Here is an 18,641-nt window from a genome sequence, read left to right as displayed (position 1 = left end):
GAACAATTTTGTATGGATTGGAGGGAATGCTTGTCTATCTATCTATCTATTTGTTATGTGCCACTGGTGGTGCGCGGAAAATGTTTGATGCAGGTTTGTAAGGCATCTCCAACGCCGACCTTCAAACCATCCGTATACGTCTGGACCGCGCGATCCGGACCATAGAATCCATCCAACACGGTCATGTATCGGTCCGCTCGGTCTGGAAGCACTTTCTCCCGCAAAGTGGATACAAAGTGGGTGGAGGGGGTTGCGATAGTCCGGACAGCAGCCATGTTAGACTCTGACACCCCGGACCCACTAAATCCGCCCTCCCGGTCTCATTTTCTTTCACCGCCACTTCTTGCCCTTACTTTGCATCCGCACCCTCCACCTCCGTTGTCGCCGATGTACTTCCCTGGCCGCCACACAAGCATTTTCGGATGTTCGCAACCGGCACCGATGCGCCCACTCGCCTTTTATGACAGTGTTGTCCATCCATCTATTTGTGATGTGCTGGTGCGCGGAAAATGTTTGATGCAAGTTTGTAACATCCATAGCTACTCTCTCCGATTCAAATTAATTGGCATAACTTTAGTACTCCCTCCGTTTCTTTTTACTCCGCATATAAGATTAGGTCAAAGTCAAACTACACATAGTTTGACCAAACTTATATATAAAAATATGAACATCTACAATATTAAAAGTATATAGTATGAAAATACATTTTGTGGTGCATCTGATAATGTTGATTTCATATTGTCAATGGTTATATTTTTTAATATAAAGTTAGTCAAACTTTAAAAAGCTTGACTTTGACCAAACCTTATATGCAGACTAAAAAGAAATGGAGGGAGTACAATTTTGTATGGATTGGAGGGTACTTGTCTATCTATCTATCTATCTATGATGTGCCGTTGGTGGTCCACGAACAAATGTTTGATGCAAGTTTGTAACATCCATAGCTACTCCCTTTGATCCAAATTAAAATTGTATTAAATCTGCGTTAATTGATTTGGATTGGAGGGAATACTGAAAACATTTTATCAAAACTGATTTGTCCATCTTGAGTTTCTGATCGGTGGACTTACTCGAGTGATACGGTTTTTTTTAGCAAGTACTCGAGTGATACGTGAATAGTTTTTTTAAGGGTCCTTTGACTTTTGAGGCCTTGAATGTGTGGGCTGGCTATGGGTCTCGTGTCTGAATTAGATCTTCGGTTAGTCCCCTTTTTCTTTCATTCGTGCACTTGCTAAACTTGTTGGCTAGGCATTCTGTCCCGAGCTAACTGTGTCTCTTCCTTTTGTTTTTATCTTTGGTCTTGGTCCCATTTCTAGCCATGGGTGTTTATCTCTGGCCTTCCTCCCGGTAAGAGCATGGTTAGAGCATCTACAGCCGGCTGCCCTATATCCATCTCATATGTCCGGACAGTCAGTTCGGTCACTGACCGGTCATAAAATACTGACCCAACCGAAGCTTTCAAACGGGCCTCAAACGCCCGGGCTTACCGGCCCTTCATATTCGTCCCAAATGTAGGGCGGATATGAGGCGGTTCGGGCACGCCTGGGTGCGCCCGCCATATCAGCCCGGCCCACCACTGGCCCACCCCGACCCCACAAAAACCTCCTTCGCCAGAAACCCTAGCTCACTCTGCTCCGCTCCGCTCCCCTCCCCTCCCCTTCCGGCGTTTGAGGGGCCGAATTTGCTGAGTCCGGCTGTAGATGCTCTCAATAAGAAGGCCTGTTGCTGGCTATATACCAATGCCATGTCATTTGAAGCCTTGGTAATAGCATGCTAGTATAATAGATGGGTTGTAAACTAGCTACTAGTAATTAGTGCTTGCATGTGGAAGAAGGGAAGACGACACACGCTGATTGGTGGAAAGGAGAGGAGGGTGTGCTCACTGGGCTGCATGCGGGCTGCATGTCTTGTTTCTTGCGCTGTAGCCGGCGCTAGCTCAAGTGCCCGCTGCCTTGTTTTCCCTTCTTTCTCACTACACCACGCCCCACTATAGCTAACACACGTGTGTGTTGGCAAAAACGGGTTTTCCCGACACACAATATGTCTGCATGAACCTTTACTGACACACAAATTGTTAGAACGCGTCTGTCTGCATCTGAGCTGTCAAGAGTCAGATTTACCGACAGACAGTTAACTTGCTGACAAACTGTATGTCGCTAAGTGTCTCTCTTGCCGACGGCCTATGCGTCTGGCAAGTCAATCACTTGCCGACGGACAGTGTGTAACTAAGTGTCTCTCTTACCGACAAACTGTGCGTTGGTAAGTTAGTTTGCTTCCCAACAAGCAATGTGCTGCCAAGTCTTTCACTTGCCAACAGATCGTGAGTTGGTAAGTCATTTCGCTTCCCAACAGATAACGTGCCACTAAGTATTTTTCATGCTGACAGAAAGTGCATTTGTAAGTCGTTTGCTTACCAACAAACAAGTCCACTCAGTACAATAGATACCAAATTCTTGGCATGGTACTGAAATGATTAAATCTATATCTCACCACAGCACACAGCTCATACCAAATTCGACCATCATTTGTAAATCTGATGAAGTTCATACATTTGCGGCATATCTCACAAACCCAATTCTGATTGACACCATATAGAATTACAAAATAAGATAATACATTTTGCATATTGCCAAGTACTACCACGTTCCCAAAAGTAAACAACTATTTAGTGCCCAGGCATCAACAACAGAGTCAACATTCTTCAGTTATCATCTGAAAAAGACATAAGATTCAACTTTAGCAGCATTTTAACAAATCTAACAAAAAAAAATGACAACATGAAACCATGAAAATGATAGTAATAAGCCATTGATGTCCATGATTCGAAGTTCACAATAGAAGAAGCATGCAGAATGCCGGAAGGATAGAGTACGGGCTACTTAGTTTCTTACAACCTTAGTTACAGCAGCCAAGAAATATGCAACAGGCAAGAAACGGCCATAGGCCCACGAGCGCGTGCGAGCAGCTAGGAATGAGTAAGCAGTATGCATAGCACACAGCCACACAGCCGCACGGCCACACACACACACAGGCAGCCATGTTCAGGTTGTAGTTTCTATATACTGAACACTGAAAGGAGCACAACTTCAAAAGCCTACATTTTTTTTATCAGGGTTTCATAACATATAGATATACATCTTTCTGGCCACAAGAGAGGATAGGAGCTTGACGACCATGATGCATGTAAATGCACACTTATGAATAGACCGCTATACAAAATGGACGCACATATATTTCTTAGCCAAACATGTGCATGTATGTGAGATATAACAGATGTACACTTGCATGTCTTTGTGTGTGTGTGTGTGTGTGTGTGTGTGTGTGTGTGTGTGTGTGTGTGTGTAATTTTATTTTCTTGATGCTTATACATGTATCTAATTGACCTATCTTGTGCTTGAGAGCTCATGTATGAATGTGAGAATTAGTTGGTTTGCAGAAATAATGGTTGTGTGCAAAAAGGTAATCTCATCAAGTCATAAAAAATCATCACAATAACCCATCCACTTGTTATCCCTTTAACCAAACAAAAACACTAGGCTATCCTCTCTACCTTTGATCTCAACAAAACAAGAACCAAATGATATCCCTGAACCACATGGCTGGGGATACACCCAACCAGTCCCTTTCTACAATATCTAGGGATGTGTGTGCTAGATAGTAGGCCTTATCTAAATTACTCTCAAGTTGTAGCTTCATAAGGTTTCAGATCACTGGTATTCAATGCCTAGAGATCGGTGATTAACCATTCAAACAGGAGAAATGGTTAACATGCAACAAAATAGTAAGGATCACACTATTACACTCCCATCTGCATGAGTCCATTTGGATAACCCGGTACAACAAAAGAAACTGGCCAAGGATAGTGTGGTCTCTTGTTAATGAAATAATTGAAATTCTTCCTCCAATGGACTAAATATACACCTTTAGCGATAATGCATATCATGTATAGAAATAACAACCTGTTAAATTTATTTGTTAATGTCAGGGGCCACAAGATTGAAACTCAAAGAAAAAGGTCACTTGTTGCTACTTCAGGAAAAAGTGACTATGTCACATCCAACTATAATGTCAAGTTTTCAGTGAACTCCATTAACCCATTCAGTAAAAGAAAAGGTAAACCATGCACCATAGGTAATAATTTTTGACTAAAAACATACTTTGCTGACCATGCTGAACCTTAGATATCTTCGTTGCCCTTTCTTCGTTCACAATCTGAAATAAAGAGGATGAACAATACTGAGGCAATGAATCATGTGTGTATCAGTACCCAAACATGCAAGGAAATAATCAGAGTCTAGCCTGTACACTTAAGTGTGGCCAAGCTATAGAAGCTAGAATGCCCAACACAATCCACTAACATCTTCAGCATCCCATGTTGTTGAGGAAGTATATGAGCACCCCTCAACACATCAATTAACAAGTACTTTACACAAAATAAACTTGTATAGAAAAAAAATAACATTTCAGAATTTAATAGGCTTCAAAGATTGCAAGGAAGGCATACTTGTACAGGCTGCGATGCAATCTTCAATGTTCAGTACTTGTACAGGCTATGCTCCTGCAGTGCAACCCCTAGCTCACGGTGGCTTCACAAAATCTGACATTGTATAGCACGTTTTTTAGCAAAGGGTGAAATTGCATACATATACATCTCAAATCATATGTACTATGTGTCTAGTCCTCCTACAATTGACCGAGTTCAGAACTGCATTTCTTATAAAAACTTTAGACATGTTCAAGAAACACATGTAGGAAACGACAAGTGTACAGAACACCCAAGTTTTATAGGTTCAAAGACAGACAACAAAAATTAACTATACAAAGTTAGATGACAGTGAAGCTTAAAGCTGCAGTGAGAAACATTAGATATACACCTTCTGAAAATAAATCTCGATGGAACAACATAAGATTGCATTTAGATTTCAGAATTAAACATAGGCACATTTTCTAGTTGAAAACAAAGGCACTCAATAGAAAAGCGCACAAAAGATTCCAGAATAATTCAACAAGCCGCTTCAGCTAGAATCATAGGAGGGGATTAGATGTATAAAAATTGAGAGAAAACCTTTGGCTAGAGAAGCAACACGACACAAGAGCTGCGTTCAGTGGCCGAGCTCACTAATCGGTGGAGCAGGCCGGAGTACCGAGTACGTAGCAGCACGACAGAGGAGCAGCGGCCGGTGGTGGAGCTCGCTGGTCGAGGGGGTGGGCTGGAGCAGGTCGGAGGAGCAATATGGCAGAGGGGCGGCGGAGCTCGCTAGTGGGGAGGTCGGGATCTAGCTGGTTGGGGGAGAAGCACGGATGTGAACGGCATCGGGCTTGAGAGGGGAGGGTCATGAGCGCTCGCGGGTTTCAGGTGGATGGGGAGCAGCGGTGGCCTTGAGAGAAGAGCGCTCGTGAGCGGTGGCCGCCAGCCGCCTTCAGGTGGATGGGGAGCGGCGGCGGCCTTGAGAGATGAGGGCTTGTCAGTGGTGGCCGCCTTCAGGTGGATGGGGAGCGACGGGCAGACGCAAGGCACCCGTGGAGCGGCGAGATGGAGTGTGCGGCAGGAGTCAAGGGCCGGCGATACAACGCAGGGTGGCAGTGGCTGGAGGGAGGCGGTCGCGGAGATGAACGTAGGTGGCAGCGGAGGAGAGGAACATCGCCGGCGGGGTTGTGTGCCTGAGGAGAAGAGGATTTGGGAGGGCTCCGTGAGATCTAGGTTTGGGGGCACTGGTTCGGCACCAAATACCTCAGTATGGCACTGGCATCCATCTCGCTAGGCTTCCCTCAAGCGACAAAGAAATTGACACAACGCTTAGCTTTGTGCCATGTTATGAGTACCTAGAGCTTAAGGGTTGCAGCAATGGCCTACTTCTTCATATTTTGCAGACATATCCCATGTTATTGTGTGCAATCCGGCAACTCAAGAGTGGATGTCACTTCCAAATACTGAACCTGGACCAGCAGACTCTGATTATGATCTCATGCTGTGTTTTGATCCATCATGGTCTCAACACTTTTATGTCTTGAGCTTTCAGTCTGGGCCTTCCATGGATGGTGAAGTCTACAATGAAGTTAAGATATTTTTCTCCGAGGATTTCACATGGTCTAGTTGTCGCTGGAAAAGTGAGATAGGATTTTATGGTAGTTCACGCTTTGTGAATGGGGTACTCTATGTGGGGCATATATGGGAGCCTGTCCTTCTGGCAATCGATGCACCCGGTCCATCTATGCAGTGGCTCAGTCAGAGGATCATTCAGCTGCCAGGATTTCCAAATGGGCCAGAGATGTTTGGTTGTTGTGATGGTTGTCTTTGCCAGTCATCAGGGGTCTTATGCTATGCACAACAGGAATTGGATGGTTGTATGATGCGGATTTGGAGTTTGGAAGGCACTGACAGCAGGTGGGTAGTGAAGCACCGTCTAAGTATGAACAATGTCTTTGGGAGGGATTTGTTGCTCCGCACTAATCATGAAGGATTATGGTACTTCGATTACGACATCCAGGCCTTTGACTTGGAGAGAGAGCTAGTTATCCTTGTTGACAGAGTTGCTCATAGGATCATCTCATTTAGCATGAGTACTGGAAAAGGCTCAGAGATTCTGAAGATTCGGATGTTCTCTGAACTGTACCGACGTGCATTCTACGTGCCATACTACTGCAAGTTTCCCGCTTTGGCGCTTCAAGGAGCTCAAGACGAGGTTTAGCCTGTGTATGTTGTGTGCTACGAATGCTCTAGTCTGTAAGCATCTTTTGTGCATTAGCTGCACGAAACAGCTGTTGTGTTATGCATTTAGGTTGTTGGCTGTGCGTGCCATTCGTGTGGATGGTGCAGTACTCGCCTTTTGGGCCTGTCGATCTGTTATCGTACTTATGCCCGCTTAAGTTGCAAAACTGAACATGTGGAGTGGCATGGACAAATATGATGGGCACATGTACAAGTGGAATTACTTGCTCACTTCGTATTCATTCAGACATGGATCATGCAGGGTTATGAGGGTATTTAGGGTGACAGGGTTGAACAACAACGAGTACCAGATCACGTGGACATCAGTTTTCCCGTGTTCAAATTAAACATGAACTGCTTGGGGTATGCGCTTCTGAAAAAACAAAAAATCTCCATGCGTGACATTTGCAGGGACTCATCAGTTCAGCTGGCTGGTGGCCTGAGCAAATTATGCAACTTTGTCAAGGTACCAACTGTGACACAGAGATCTTTGCCAGTGAATCAATTAACTGACCAAGTACAGCAAGAAAAATGTCTTGATAAACAGCGTTTCTGGCTCGTTTCTTTGGGCGAGACATACCATTCCCTGACGACTCCTTCGACGCAGCCTACACGATCGAGGCCACATGCGTAGCACCTTAATCGTGGTCAGTCTGAATTTTCACCGGGCAAGTGTGCCCTGCCGGGGAATTCTCAGTACCAAACTGCCGTGGCATGGCACGGCAAGTGTGCTCCGAGCCACAGCCAGGGATGACCACATATAAGATGGCTCTGCATGCTAGGAAGGATTTTAGCAAGCCTTTCTTCACTGAGGTGGTGTTTACTGCTGCTTGGAACATCTGGATCATCAGGAATGGGAAGATTTTCAGAAATGAAAGGCCTTTGTCCAGACTCTGGAGGCATAACTTCATTCATGATATGCCCTTGTTAACTCATAGGATCAAATGTAAATTTAAGGATAGTTACTTGGACTGGCTATACTCTTACCCTAGTTAGATTTTTTTGACTCACATTCATCTTTGTAAGTATTCTACTCCCTTTTTAGCTTGTACAGGACTTTGTTAACTTTTCTTTAATAAAGAGATCTGTGAGGCTTTTTGCCTTGCAGTACATAGTCAAAAAAAAAGTGTGCTCCGACCGGCCGCCCAGAGTCCAAAACCTGTTCTACGCATAGTTATTGAGAAAAAGGGTTTCCCCCGCTTTGTATTATAAAGCAACCATCAATATAACCAACGATAGGTGCTGGGGCGGAAGCAGCACAAGCACGCCCAAAAAAAAGAAAAAGAAAAGAAACAAATGCCGACAACGGCAGGTCGACGAAACAAGGATGACAAGTGACCGCTGCACCCACCGGAGAAGTACCACCGCGCTTCTAGCACTCCGAGACGTCACGTACCGAGCAGCACCTTCAGGAAGGAATGCGACGACGACGCCGCTGCTGCCCGGACAAGTCCAAGGGTTTCCCTCGGTACGCAGGGGTCAGTGGGGAAGGGGCAGATCCGACGCCCTTCAGAAAGGTCCGGCGGCGCCCGCAGGCGTCACCACGTCGGTGATGGACGAGCCACCAGGGATTTCTCCCAACCCAATCAACCACCACCACCCCAGACGATCGGAAGTGCTCCACCAGAACTACCGTCCACCAACATGTGCCACCACAGTCACTGAACCATCATCGCCGTCTCGCTGAGCCACCGACACGATACCTGGAGGAGGGACGAGGGGCCAACGGGCTCGGGGGCAGCCGCAACTCAGCCGATGGGAGGGGACTACCACCACCGCCGACGCGGAGCCGACCGGACGTGACGATAGGAGCTTACCAGGCCCGCACAGGCCCGGCCGGACCCCCAAAGGATCCGTACAACCCCTGCCGCCACGCTGCAGCACAACGGCCGACGAAGCCGCCACCACCCGCATCCCTCGACGCCGCGCCACCACCACCAGGGAGCCACGTTGCCGCACGCCGGAATGCCGGCCCGCCCCAACCCAGCTCCTAGATCTGGGCGGAGCGGAGGCCGGCGGCTAGCCGCACCACCGCGCGCCCCGCGGCCAACGGCCGCGCCACCGCATCAGAATTGCCCGCGCCCCACGGACCCCGCTGCCAGGACGCACCATCGCCGGCCGAAGAACACCGCCGCCAGCCACCATCGCCCGAGCAGAGGAGGCCGCGCGCGGGGACAGGCAGGCCCGCCGCCGCCGGCACCACGCGGGCAAAGCCCGGCGGCGCGCGCTGGCGGCGGCGGGAGGAGGGAGGAGCTTGGCGCGCGGGAGGGGAGCGGCGTCGGGGCCCCCCGGTCGCCTCGCTCGGGGAGGCGACGCGGAGGGTACAGGGACGGAAGGAGGTGGAGGGAGGAGCGGGGGAGCGGGGGAGGCGAGCGGCAACGGCGGGCTCCGGCCGTGGCGGCGGCTCCGCGCGGGGGAGCCGCCGGCGGCGGCGCAGAAACCCTAGGCGGAGGGAGCAGGGGAGCGGGGAGCCAAACTTCTGCCTCAGAAAATTCTCTCTTCCTACGCATAGTTATTTGCATGCTCAATCCTTTGTGTTCCGTTGTTTGAAGGCGATCTGCGCCAGGGACGTGGCGTAGGACGCCGCGGTGCCGTGGTACCAGCCCCTCGACCCGGACGCCGGCGCGTCGTGGCGAGCGCCAACGGCTTCCGGCTCACCCGCGTCGGGCGCCACGCCATGGTGAAGGCCATGGAGCGCCTCGGCCTTGCGCCGGAGGGGAGCGTCAGGGTCTCCGGCCTGATGGTTTGTGACCGCCGGCGAGGGCCTCGTCAAGGGCGGCAGATAATTAATTAGGGTAAGCACGTCCAAGTTTATTTATTACAGAATCAGTTCAAAAAAACATAGAGAGAGCATAACGCTATGCGTGCGCCTGATTGGTTTTGCAGGGAAGCGATCTTCACTCTCTCATGTTCTTCTGTGATATGCTGCTAGCGGTCCGAGGAAAATGTTTCATGCAAATACTCTATGTCACATCAATACCTACTGAAAATGTTTTCACTTTAGCTACATTTCAGTCAGCTGAAATTTCACTTTTGGATCAGTCAATTTTGTGGCCATTGGTTTTTCTCTGAGATTCGGGCTGCGTTTTTTTTCTGACCTGTGTTGTTTGTTTTGTCGACTTCTTTCTTTTTTTGACTGACCCCTTATTTGGGTCAGTCGATTTCCTTCTGGGCCGAAGCCCATCAACTGTGAGATCCAGCTCTCCTCTCCCTCCCTTCGTTTTTCAAACATTTTTTTGTTCTTATCTGCTTTTGCTTTTGTTTTTCTGTTTCTCTTTCTTAGTTGGTTTTATTTTTATTTTGTTGATATTTTTGGGATGTTGGGTGAATGTAGTGTACACACTTAAATATGCAATTTGAGCGAAAATTACACTGCTATATGATTATTGTTTGCATACTAAAAAAGTGTAATCTAAGAGAGAAGTTGTGTGCAAGTTTTGCAAACTTGTTTGTTATCTTTTTTAATGGGTAATAATAATGCTACTAATTCATTCTTCCTTATTTTAATTTATTTATTTATTTTTGTTTCTTCTTAAAGAGTAAAACTAATGACACTAATTTATTCTTTCTTAAAAAATTATTATTTTGATTTTTTTGTTTCAATTTTATTTTATTCTTCTTAAAGGGTAATACCAATGTTAATAATTCATTCTTCCTTCGAAAACCTCATTATTTTGATTGTGTTCTAGTTTTTATTTCATTTTATTTTTTCTTAAAGAGTAGTACGTAAGCCACTAATTCATTCTTTCTTCAAAACTTTGGTATTTCAGTTTTTAGTATTATTTAATTTCCTTTATTCTTTAATGATAATACCAATGCTGCAAATTCATTTCTTCTCAGGACACTTATTTTTTGTGAAATTACATTATTATATTCTTATTCCTGCATATTATAAAAAAGCGCAACTTTTGTGCAAATTGTTTGCAAAATATTTCATTATTTGTTTTATTATTTCAGTTCCTATCTTCTTAACGGGAAACCAATGACACTAATTCATTGTTTCTTAGAAAACTTCAGTATTTTAATTTTGTTAAAGTTTTTATTTCATTTTCTTTATTCTTTAAGGGTAATACCAATACCTCTAATTCATTCCTACTTAGGATTTTTTTTTGTGAAATTTCACTATTTGTGCTTATTCTTGCATACTATAAAAACGTGCTATTTCTATTCAAATCGCGTGCAAATTTTGTCATTATTGTTTTTTTACTTTTCTTTCTTCTTAAACGGTAATACCCATACCACTAATTCATTATTTTGGTCTGGAGAAGTAGAGACACCGTGGATCAAATACCAATGCCACTAATTCATTCTTTCTTAAAAAAATCTTTTTGCAATACATTCAGTATTATCTGTTTATACTTGCTTGTTATAACAAAGCGCAATTTATGTGCAGATTGTGTGCAAATTTTGTCATTATTTAGTTTGAGCTTTTTATATCATTTTCTTTCCTATTTTAGGGTATTTTGCTTTATTTTTATTTCTGTTTTCTGTACGGGTTTTCTTTTTCCCATTTTCTTTCCTTTATTTGTTATTTTTATCTTTTGTGGGTTTTTGGCTTAGTGTAATTATATACACACAAATACTATATAAATATGTGCCAAAATTTCATGATTATATGTACACTAAAAATGCGCAACTTCTGACAAATTGTTTGCAAATATTCATTATTTGTTTTATTATTTTTAGTTCCTTTCTTCCTAACGAGAAACTAATGCCACTAATTCATTGTTTCTTAGAAAATTTCACTATTCTAATTTTGTTTAAGTTTTTATTTTGTTTTCTTTATTTTGCAAGGGTAATACCAATACCTCTAATTCATTCCTACTTGGGAATTTTTTTAGTGAAATTTCACTATTTGTGCTTATTCTTGCATATTATAAAAAAGCGCAATTTTTATTCAAACCGTGTGCAAATTTTGTTATTATTATTTTTTTACGTTTATATCTTCTTAAACGGTAGTACCGATACCACTAATTCATTATTTTGATCCGGAGAAGTAGAGACACCATGGATCAAATACCAATGCCACTAATTTTTTTTATTTTTTTAGTTTTCATTTTATTTTATTTTGTAAAGGCAATACCGATGTCACTAATCCATTACTTTTTAGAAAGCACTATTTGTCGCGAAAATCTCACTAGTGTATGCTTAGTTTTCATCATAATAATACATTTTTTATATAAACATATGCATATATGTATTGTATGCATCTATAAAACTAAATATACATGTGCGAGATTGCAAATATAAAAATAATTCTTCATTCCTTCTTACAAAATTTCATTTTTGCATAAATTCCACTCCTATATGCTTATTTTTGCATATCGTATAAATGTGCAATTTTTGTGTAAGTTGTCTGCATTTTGGTTTGTTTTCTCTATATTTTTTTGTTTATCAACGGGCCATTGTTTTGGAGTGGGCACATGAAGTCTTGTGAGCTTCTGTTGGTTTTGTATGCAAAAAGACTTCTGAAATTGGCTGACCACAATTTTGCTTCAGTCGATTGGTTAGGAATCAACTGACCCATTTCCTAAAATCAGGCGACTGACCAGTAGCCGGTCCCAAATGTTTTACCTTGGAACTGATTTGCTCATGCCGAGTTTTTGATTGGTGGACTGTCTCAAGCGAGAAGTACTCTGATGCGCAAATTGTTGTTTTGAAACGGAGGTACAACCGTCCTCGGCACCTCGAGTATTACTGCCCCGAGTGAAATTTCGCATCAATTATTCCCCGTCACATACATCAATAATATGCATAATTCCATACCGAGTTAAATAAATAATAACCATGTTGAATAAATATTTAAAGCCGCATAAATATCCAACAAAAGTTTTGCCTCATCCATTAATTACGAACAAGAGAGATGTCTGATTGACGGAGGCAAAAAAAATTAAGCGTGCACCCACAATAGCTTTGCTCGCCACTCGACGACGAGTCTTCTTCAAAATGTGTGGTGCCGTCACAGAGAGTACACATGAACCAGGGGGGAAGAGACAACAAGGCCCGAGCTAATTTGTGAAGTCACGACGCCAAAGCAGAGCAGCACCGTGTGGCGAGCAATGACCGTGCCATATTCTCCGTGTCACCACATGCGTTCTCTTCATGCGTCGATCAACTCTCCTTGTGCGTACGTCCTCGCAATGCCGCCACCACACCCCCACAGCACCGTGAAGATCTGCACGCATTCAAGCCATGCCACACGCACAACACCAGGGCATGCACGTCCAACACTTCCGACTTCCGGCGATGTACCTGGTCGTAGACCCGGCCGGCCGGGTGTCGCTGCTGCGCCTCCATCGCCGGACGATCTCGTCGGAGCACCCGCGCCGTCTATCCTAGGCAATTAAGCAACGTTGTCCGCTGCTCCGGCAGACCTTGGATGCCTGCCGCCAACCGAAATGCTGCGCCGGCCGCTCAGAGCATCTCTAGCGGACCCCGTATAAATGGTCAAACCCGTAAAATAATCGTTTTTTGCAGTTTCAGTCGGAAAAACGAGTCCAAACAAACCCCGCAAAATCGTTCGACCCTTAAAAAAATTTAAAGGGCCCTGCAAACGCGAACGCAAAACCCTCATATATACAGTTTTGAGGGCAACTTTACCAGGGCTATGCATATCGGTCAACGTTGGCGGTTGAGGAATCTTTGCTCCCGCCAACGCCATGAAGCTCGCCCGACCGCCGCGCCCGTCCGCCTCCCGGCCGCCCGGCCACCGCGCCCGTCCGCCCCGGCCACCGCGCTCGCCCGCCGGCCATCCGATAGCCGGCCAGCCTTCCGTCCCGGCCGCCGCGCTCGCCCGTGGCTCCGCGGCCCTCGAACGGAGCTAGCTACCTAGCTCAATCCATTCGAACGGAGCTAGCTAGCTAGCAACTCAATCCATTCGAACGGAGCTAGCTAGCCAGCAGCTCAATGGATTCGAGGAGCTAGCTAGCTAGCTCGATGCGCCGGCCGTTGGATCCCGCCGCGGCTCGCGCTGCCTCGACAGCCCTCGCCTCCGCCCGCGCCGCGCTCGCCCCGGCCGCCCTAGCCTCCGCCCGCGCCGCGCTCGCCTCTTGTTTTCCTCGTCCGCCTGTTCGCCAGATTGACGCGAGGAAGAGGACGACTAAAAAAAAGAGCTAACTCTGAGTCTGTTCAGTATATTCAGAGAATATTTTTTTTACGGGTTGATTATACGGGGTCTGAGTCTGTCCTCGCCCGCGCCGGCCTGCATATATCTTTTTGGCGAACTGCAAAAGACTTATGCGGGTCGGGATTTTGCGGGGTCTGCAAAAGATGCTCTCAGAGAGCCTCTGCGTGCATGCACCCGACGCACGCGCTTTACGAGCTTCTTCAGACCTTAGGCGAGCATGCCACGCGGCCGTGTCCTACTCCCAGTGAGATCGGCCAATATCAGGGCGGCTGAGAGGCATCGCTTGATCAACTCTGAAGATGCAACCATGCTTACGCATTATTCTGGAAGTTTCTCTTATGTGTACCGGAAAACCACGATCCGTGTCCTCGTGAGATCGGCCAATAGCAGGGCGCGATATACCCATATTAATCCGTGTCACCGCTGATCCAAGCCGTCCGATTAGTTTGAACTGCAACGCCAGTGCCCGAATCAATCTAGCGCAAATTAAGGATCTAACCTAAGTCGGTTCGTACGTGCCCCTGTTAGGCACGCCTATAAATACCCTGCCCACTCTCGCTATTTGTACGTACATCCGATCAGGATAAGCCTTCGATCAACTAGTCAGCCCGACAGCAAGAGTACTCCCAAGGGTGTGCAAACGCAAGATTGCAACTGCGAGAGGTAAGCCATTTCAAGTGTTCTACAGTAATTCCTATGGTTGTACCGTAGCCTTAGTATTTCTTGGTGCTTCCATCTAGTATATTTCTCATGTGGTTGCTTGTGTTGGTCATCACTCGTCAACATATAAAATACTCTAAACACTCTTATATTAGTTTACGGAGGGAGTACTAGTTAGAACATGTTACAAAACCTTGTTTTTCCTGGCTAGCAATCGTTGATAATCATAAAGTGTGTGAACTAGCTGGGTATTATGTGATCACTTGGGCCTATACTGATTCTGAGAAGCTAGAATCCTTTCGGGAAGGAACTGCAATCGTATTTTTCAGACACGTATGTATCACATGCACGTAATTAAACATTCTATGATAAATTGGTATTCAAAGTGTCAAATATAAGGCTTTCAAGAGCACTGTCAAATCACAAATTTTAGCCAGAGTGAGTAGTTGCTTTTGTTTCAGATGTCTTAGATCCAGCCTTGGAATTAAGTTTGTTAACACAACTTTTGTGCATGATGTACTCTTTTGTTTGCAGATGGCTCGAACTAAGTGCACAGCCCGTAAGTCCACCGGCGGAAAGGCTCCGACGAAGCACCTTCGGGCTTTCTATGTAATATTGCACCTTTGGCTCCGACGAAGCATCTTAGCAACTTTGAGTGTTAGAAACTGTTTGCTTGACAGCAACTTAACTACTGGTTTTTAGTTTTGTGATGCTAGGCTGCCGCTCGTAAGACTGCTCCCGCCACTAGAGGAGTGAAGAAGCCTCGCCGATATCGCCCTGGAACTGTTGCTCTTGGGTATGTGTAGCACAATATAATTTCCATTGCTTGGATTATTATGAGGTGCCTGTGCTTCATACTCTTGTGCTCCTATAGTGAAATCCGCAAATATCAGAAGGGCACGGAGCTACTTATAAGGAAGCTACCGTTCCAGAGACTTGTCAGGGAGATTGCCCAATTTTGCAAGGTACATTTCCTCTAGATCATATGTATCTGACTAACCTTATTTCAGATACGAACAAATCCAACTCAATCCCTTCAAAAACTATCCATTAGAGATTGATTAGGGTATATGGAGAAAAGTTCTTACACACTGTATTTAAGATAATAAACGAATTATTTGGGCTTACATCTATTTTCTTTGGCTTCCTTGCCACATCTACAGAGTGATCTACATTTCCAGAGCCATGTTGTGCTTGCTTTGCTGGAGGCAGCCGAAGCATACTTGGTGGGACTGTTTGAAGACACTAATCTATGTGCCGTCCATGCTAAACGTGTGACCACTATGTCCAAAGATGTGTATTTGGCTAGGAGGATCCGCGGTGAGAGGCTGTAATTAGTCTACATAGATGGATCAACCCCAACATGTTTGCTGCTTTCCATGTGATTTTCTGGGTTCATAATGGGCGGTGGAGCACACTTTGATATGCCCTGGATGTTAAACTATTATTAATAAATGTAATTTTGATAATTCATATCTAGATGATTTTTAGTTATGTCATATCTAAATGGTTTACTGTACAATCGGCGCCGTAGGATTCATGCAAAAACTGTTTTCGATCGGGTGTCACAGTGTCTCACACCTCACTGGAACGAGCCTATTTTTCGCGAAAAGCCAGTGACCGTTTCCGTTGTACGTGTCTGCATCGTGTACATGGGGCACCTGTTTTTTCAGAGGCTGTGAGTTCTTTTTTTCAATGCCTGGGCATACCATGTACTCCCTAGTTTGAAAAACGTTTTTATATTATGGAATGGAGGGAGTAGAATTCAAAGAGCTAAGCTTTCTTACATATTCTCATCGATCTTTTTTCTCTTGTTCCTATTTTATTTTCTCTTTCTGATTTCATTTTTTTGCTTATTCATTTTAAATTTCATGATTTTTTTAATTCATTTTTTCCTTTTCCTTTTCCTTTTTCCCCTCCAATTCACGATATTTTTAGTACGTGAACACTTTGTGAAGTGTGCGAACACATGAATTTTGAATTCTTGATCACTTTATTGAATTTGTGAAAAAACATAATTTTTTTGAAAAAAGTACACTTTAACAATGTCTTAACCTGTGGTTGAGATGGTTAGGTGGACAGTGGTATCCCCAACCCACCAGGGTTCAAATCCTGGTGCTCGCATTATTCCTGGATTTATTTAAGGATTTCCGGCGATGCGCTTTCAGTGGGAGGAGACGTTCCCGTCGACGACGAGGCGCCTATGGTGGCTTTGTAAATCTCAAGATGATATGCCGGCTCAGTCTCTCGGAGGTGCTCATAGGGGTAGGGTGTATGTGTGTGCGTTCATAGGGGTGAGTGTATGCGCGTATATATGAGCGCTTGTGTCTGTACTGATGCTAAAAAAAAATGTCTTATCTAAGTTGTGGTACTGGTATAATCTCCGTCCAAATTTGATCCCGCTTTGTTCTTGTGCGCGTCCCATGGTCGCACGTCTTCCGTTGTCGCGATGTTAATTTGTCGGACTGTTTTTGTTAGGCCTTTTTTTTTGTTGGGCCTCTACTTTGTTTTTGTTAGACCTATTTTTTATCGCTGTGTCCAGAAACAGAATAGACAGGGTGCTTTGTTTGCCTTTTTTTTTCCATCACCTCCATTATGCAACTGCTTTGCCTCTCTCCATTCCTGCTCTCTTCATTTCCCCTTTGCCTTGTTTTTGTGTGGCCTTTTTTCCTAGTTTCAATTCCATCCTTGAATTGCAACCAGACAAACCATTTTTTTCGCCTCAGTAGCAAGTCCAGTGTTAACTTCAACTGGCCCAACCTTTTTTTAGCCCAGTTGTAAGTCCACATTTGAGTCGCAACTGGGCCCGACTCCTTTTCTTGCATTAGTTACAAGTCCACCCTCAATTTACAACTAGGTCAGACTTTTTTCGTCTCAGTTACAAATCCACTATTGACAGGCAACTAGGGGCTGATTTTTTTCCCAATTGTAAATTAGCCATCGACTCCAAAATGGGCCCACCTTTTTTTATTCTAGGTTGCAAGACAACTACTGTCAACTGGTCTTTTAATCTTTTCTTCGGGAGCAACTAATTAACGAGCACTCCTTCGGGAGTCTCACAACGATCAGCGCCACTTGGCGCATTCTCAGCCGCCCGCCACATGTCGCGCTCTAGGCGCTCCCTTCAGATTTTGTTTTTTTTCACGCGTTTTCGGCTCTTTAAACGGGTTTTTTCCGGGGGTTTTCGACGTTTCGGTTTTCCACTGGTCTTCTTAGCTTTTGGAAAAAAAATCTAAAAAATATTTTTTACAGGAAAAAATGCGCTTTCTTTTTATCTTCCGCGAGAGTCACGGTTTTGCTTCTGCGAGAGGCACTGTTTTGCTTTCGCGAGAGTCACGGCCGTGCCTCTCGGAAACGGAAACACTAGTAGAAAAAGGGCCTTTAGTCCCGGTTCATAAGGGCCTTTAGATCCGGAACTAAAGGGTCGTTACTAAAGCCTCCCCCTTTAGTCCCGGTTCGTACACGAACCGGGACTAAAGGCCCTCCACATGGCCGCTGCCTGGAGGTCCACCTTTAGTCCCGGTTGGTAACACGAATCGGTACTAAAGAAATTTTATAAAAAAAATTTGAATTTTTTTTTATTTTCAAATTTCTGAATTATTTTAACCTCTAATCTCTAATCACCCCTCATCACTGCTCAATTTAACCTCTAATCTCTAATCACCCCTCAACCCCTCATCATTCCAAATCATCTAACTTCCCAGACGGTCACCCATCCTCTCACTACTCCAGCCTGAGCACGCTTAACTTCCGGGTTCTATTCTCACTCGTTTCCAAGTCTGCACTTGTTGTTTTCCTGACAATAGTAAGATGTCAATCCTATTAACCCTCAGGAATTTAGCTTGAGCATGAAGTCACACATTTCACTGTTTGAGTTTGAAACTATTGTGCTAAAAAACAATAATTATTTAGTAACACTAATATTTCTTGAATAAGTAGTTTGACCATAGTTTGACCAGATTTGACCAAAATTCAAAAAAACTGAAATAATTATTTCGTAACACTAATATTTCTTGAATAATTAGTTTGACCATTGTTTGACCACAGTTTGACCACAATTTAACCAGATTTGACCAAAATTCAAAAAAACTAAAATAATTATTTAGTAACACTAATATTCTTGAATAATTATTTAGTAACACTAAT

At 44.6% G+C, this 18,641-nt stretch overlaps 1 protein-coding gene and 1 long non-coding RNA gene across 2 annotated transcripts; one reads left to right on the top strand and one right to left on the bottom strand.

The window, feature by feature from the left end:
• Window positions 1-2,506: 2,506 nt before the first annotated feature.
• Window positions 2,507-7,928, bottom strand: LOC120965385 (uncharacterized). Its single transcript, XR_005758251.3, has 4 exons — window positions 5,066-7,928; window positions 4,505-4,597; window positions 4,158-4,212; window positions 2,507-2,712 (listed from the first exon to the last, which is right to left on the bottom strand). It is a non-coding gene; the product is annotated as an uncharacterized lncRNA (long non-coding RNA).
• A 7,101-nt stretch (window positions 7,929-15,029) lies between these two features.
• Window positions 15,030-15,829, top strand: LOC120965017 (histone H3.3-like). Its single transcript, XM_040390138.1, has 4 exons — window positions 15,030-15,104; window positions 15,212-15,291; window positions 15,370-15,460; window positions 15,659-15,829. Exons 1-4 carry the CDS (start codon window positions 15,030-15,032, stop codon window positions 15,827-15,829), a joined length of 417 nt encoding a protein of 138 aa, XP_040246072.1.
• The last annotated feature ends 2,812 nt before the right edge of the window (window positions 15,830-18,641 follow it).

The sequence above is a fragment of the Aegilops tauschii genome, chromosome 5, assembly GCF_002575655.3.
Source record: "Aegilops tauschii subsp. strangulata cultivar AL8/78 chromosome 5, Aet v6.0, whole genome shotgun sequence".
NCBI lineage: Eukaryota > Viridiplantae > Streptophyta > Magnoliopsida > Poales > Poaceae > Aegilops > Aegilops tauschii.
This window is presented reverse-complemented; position numbering and strand designations above follow the sequence as displayed.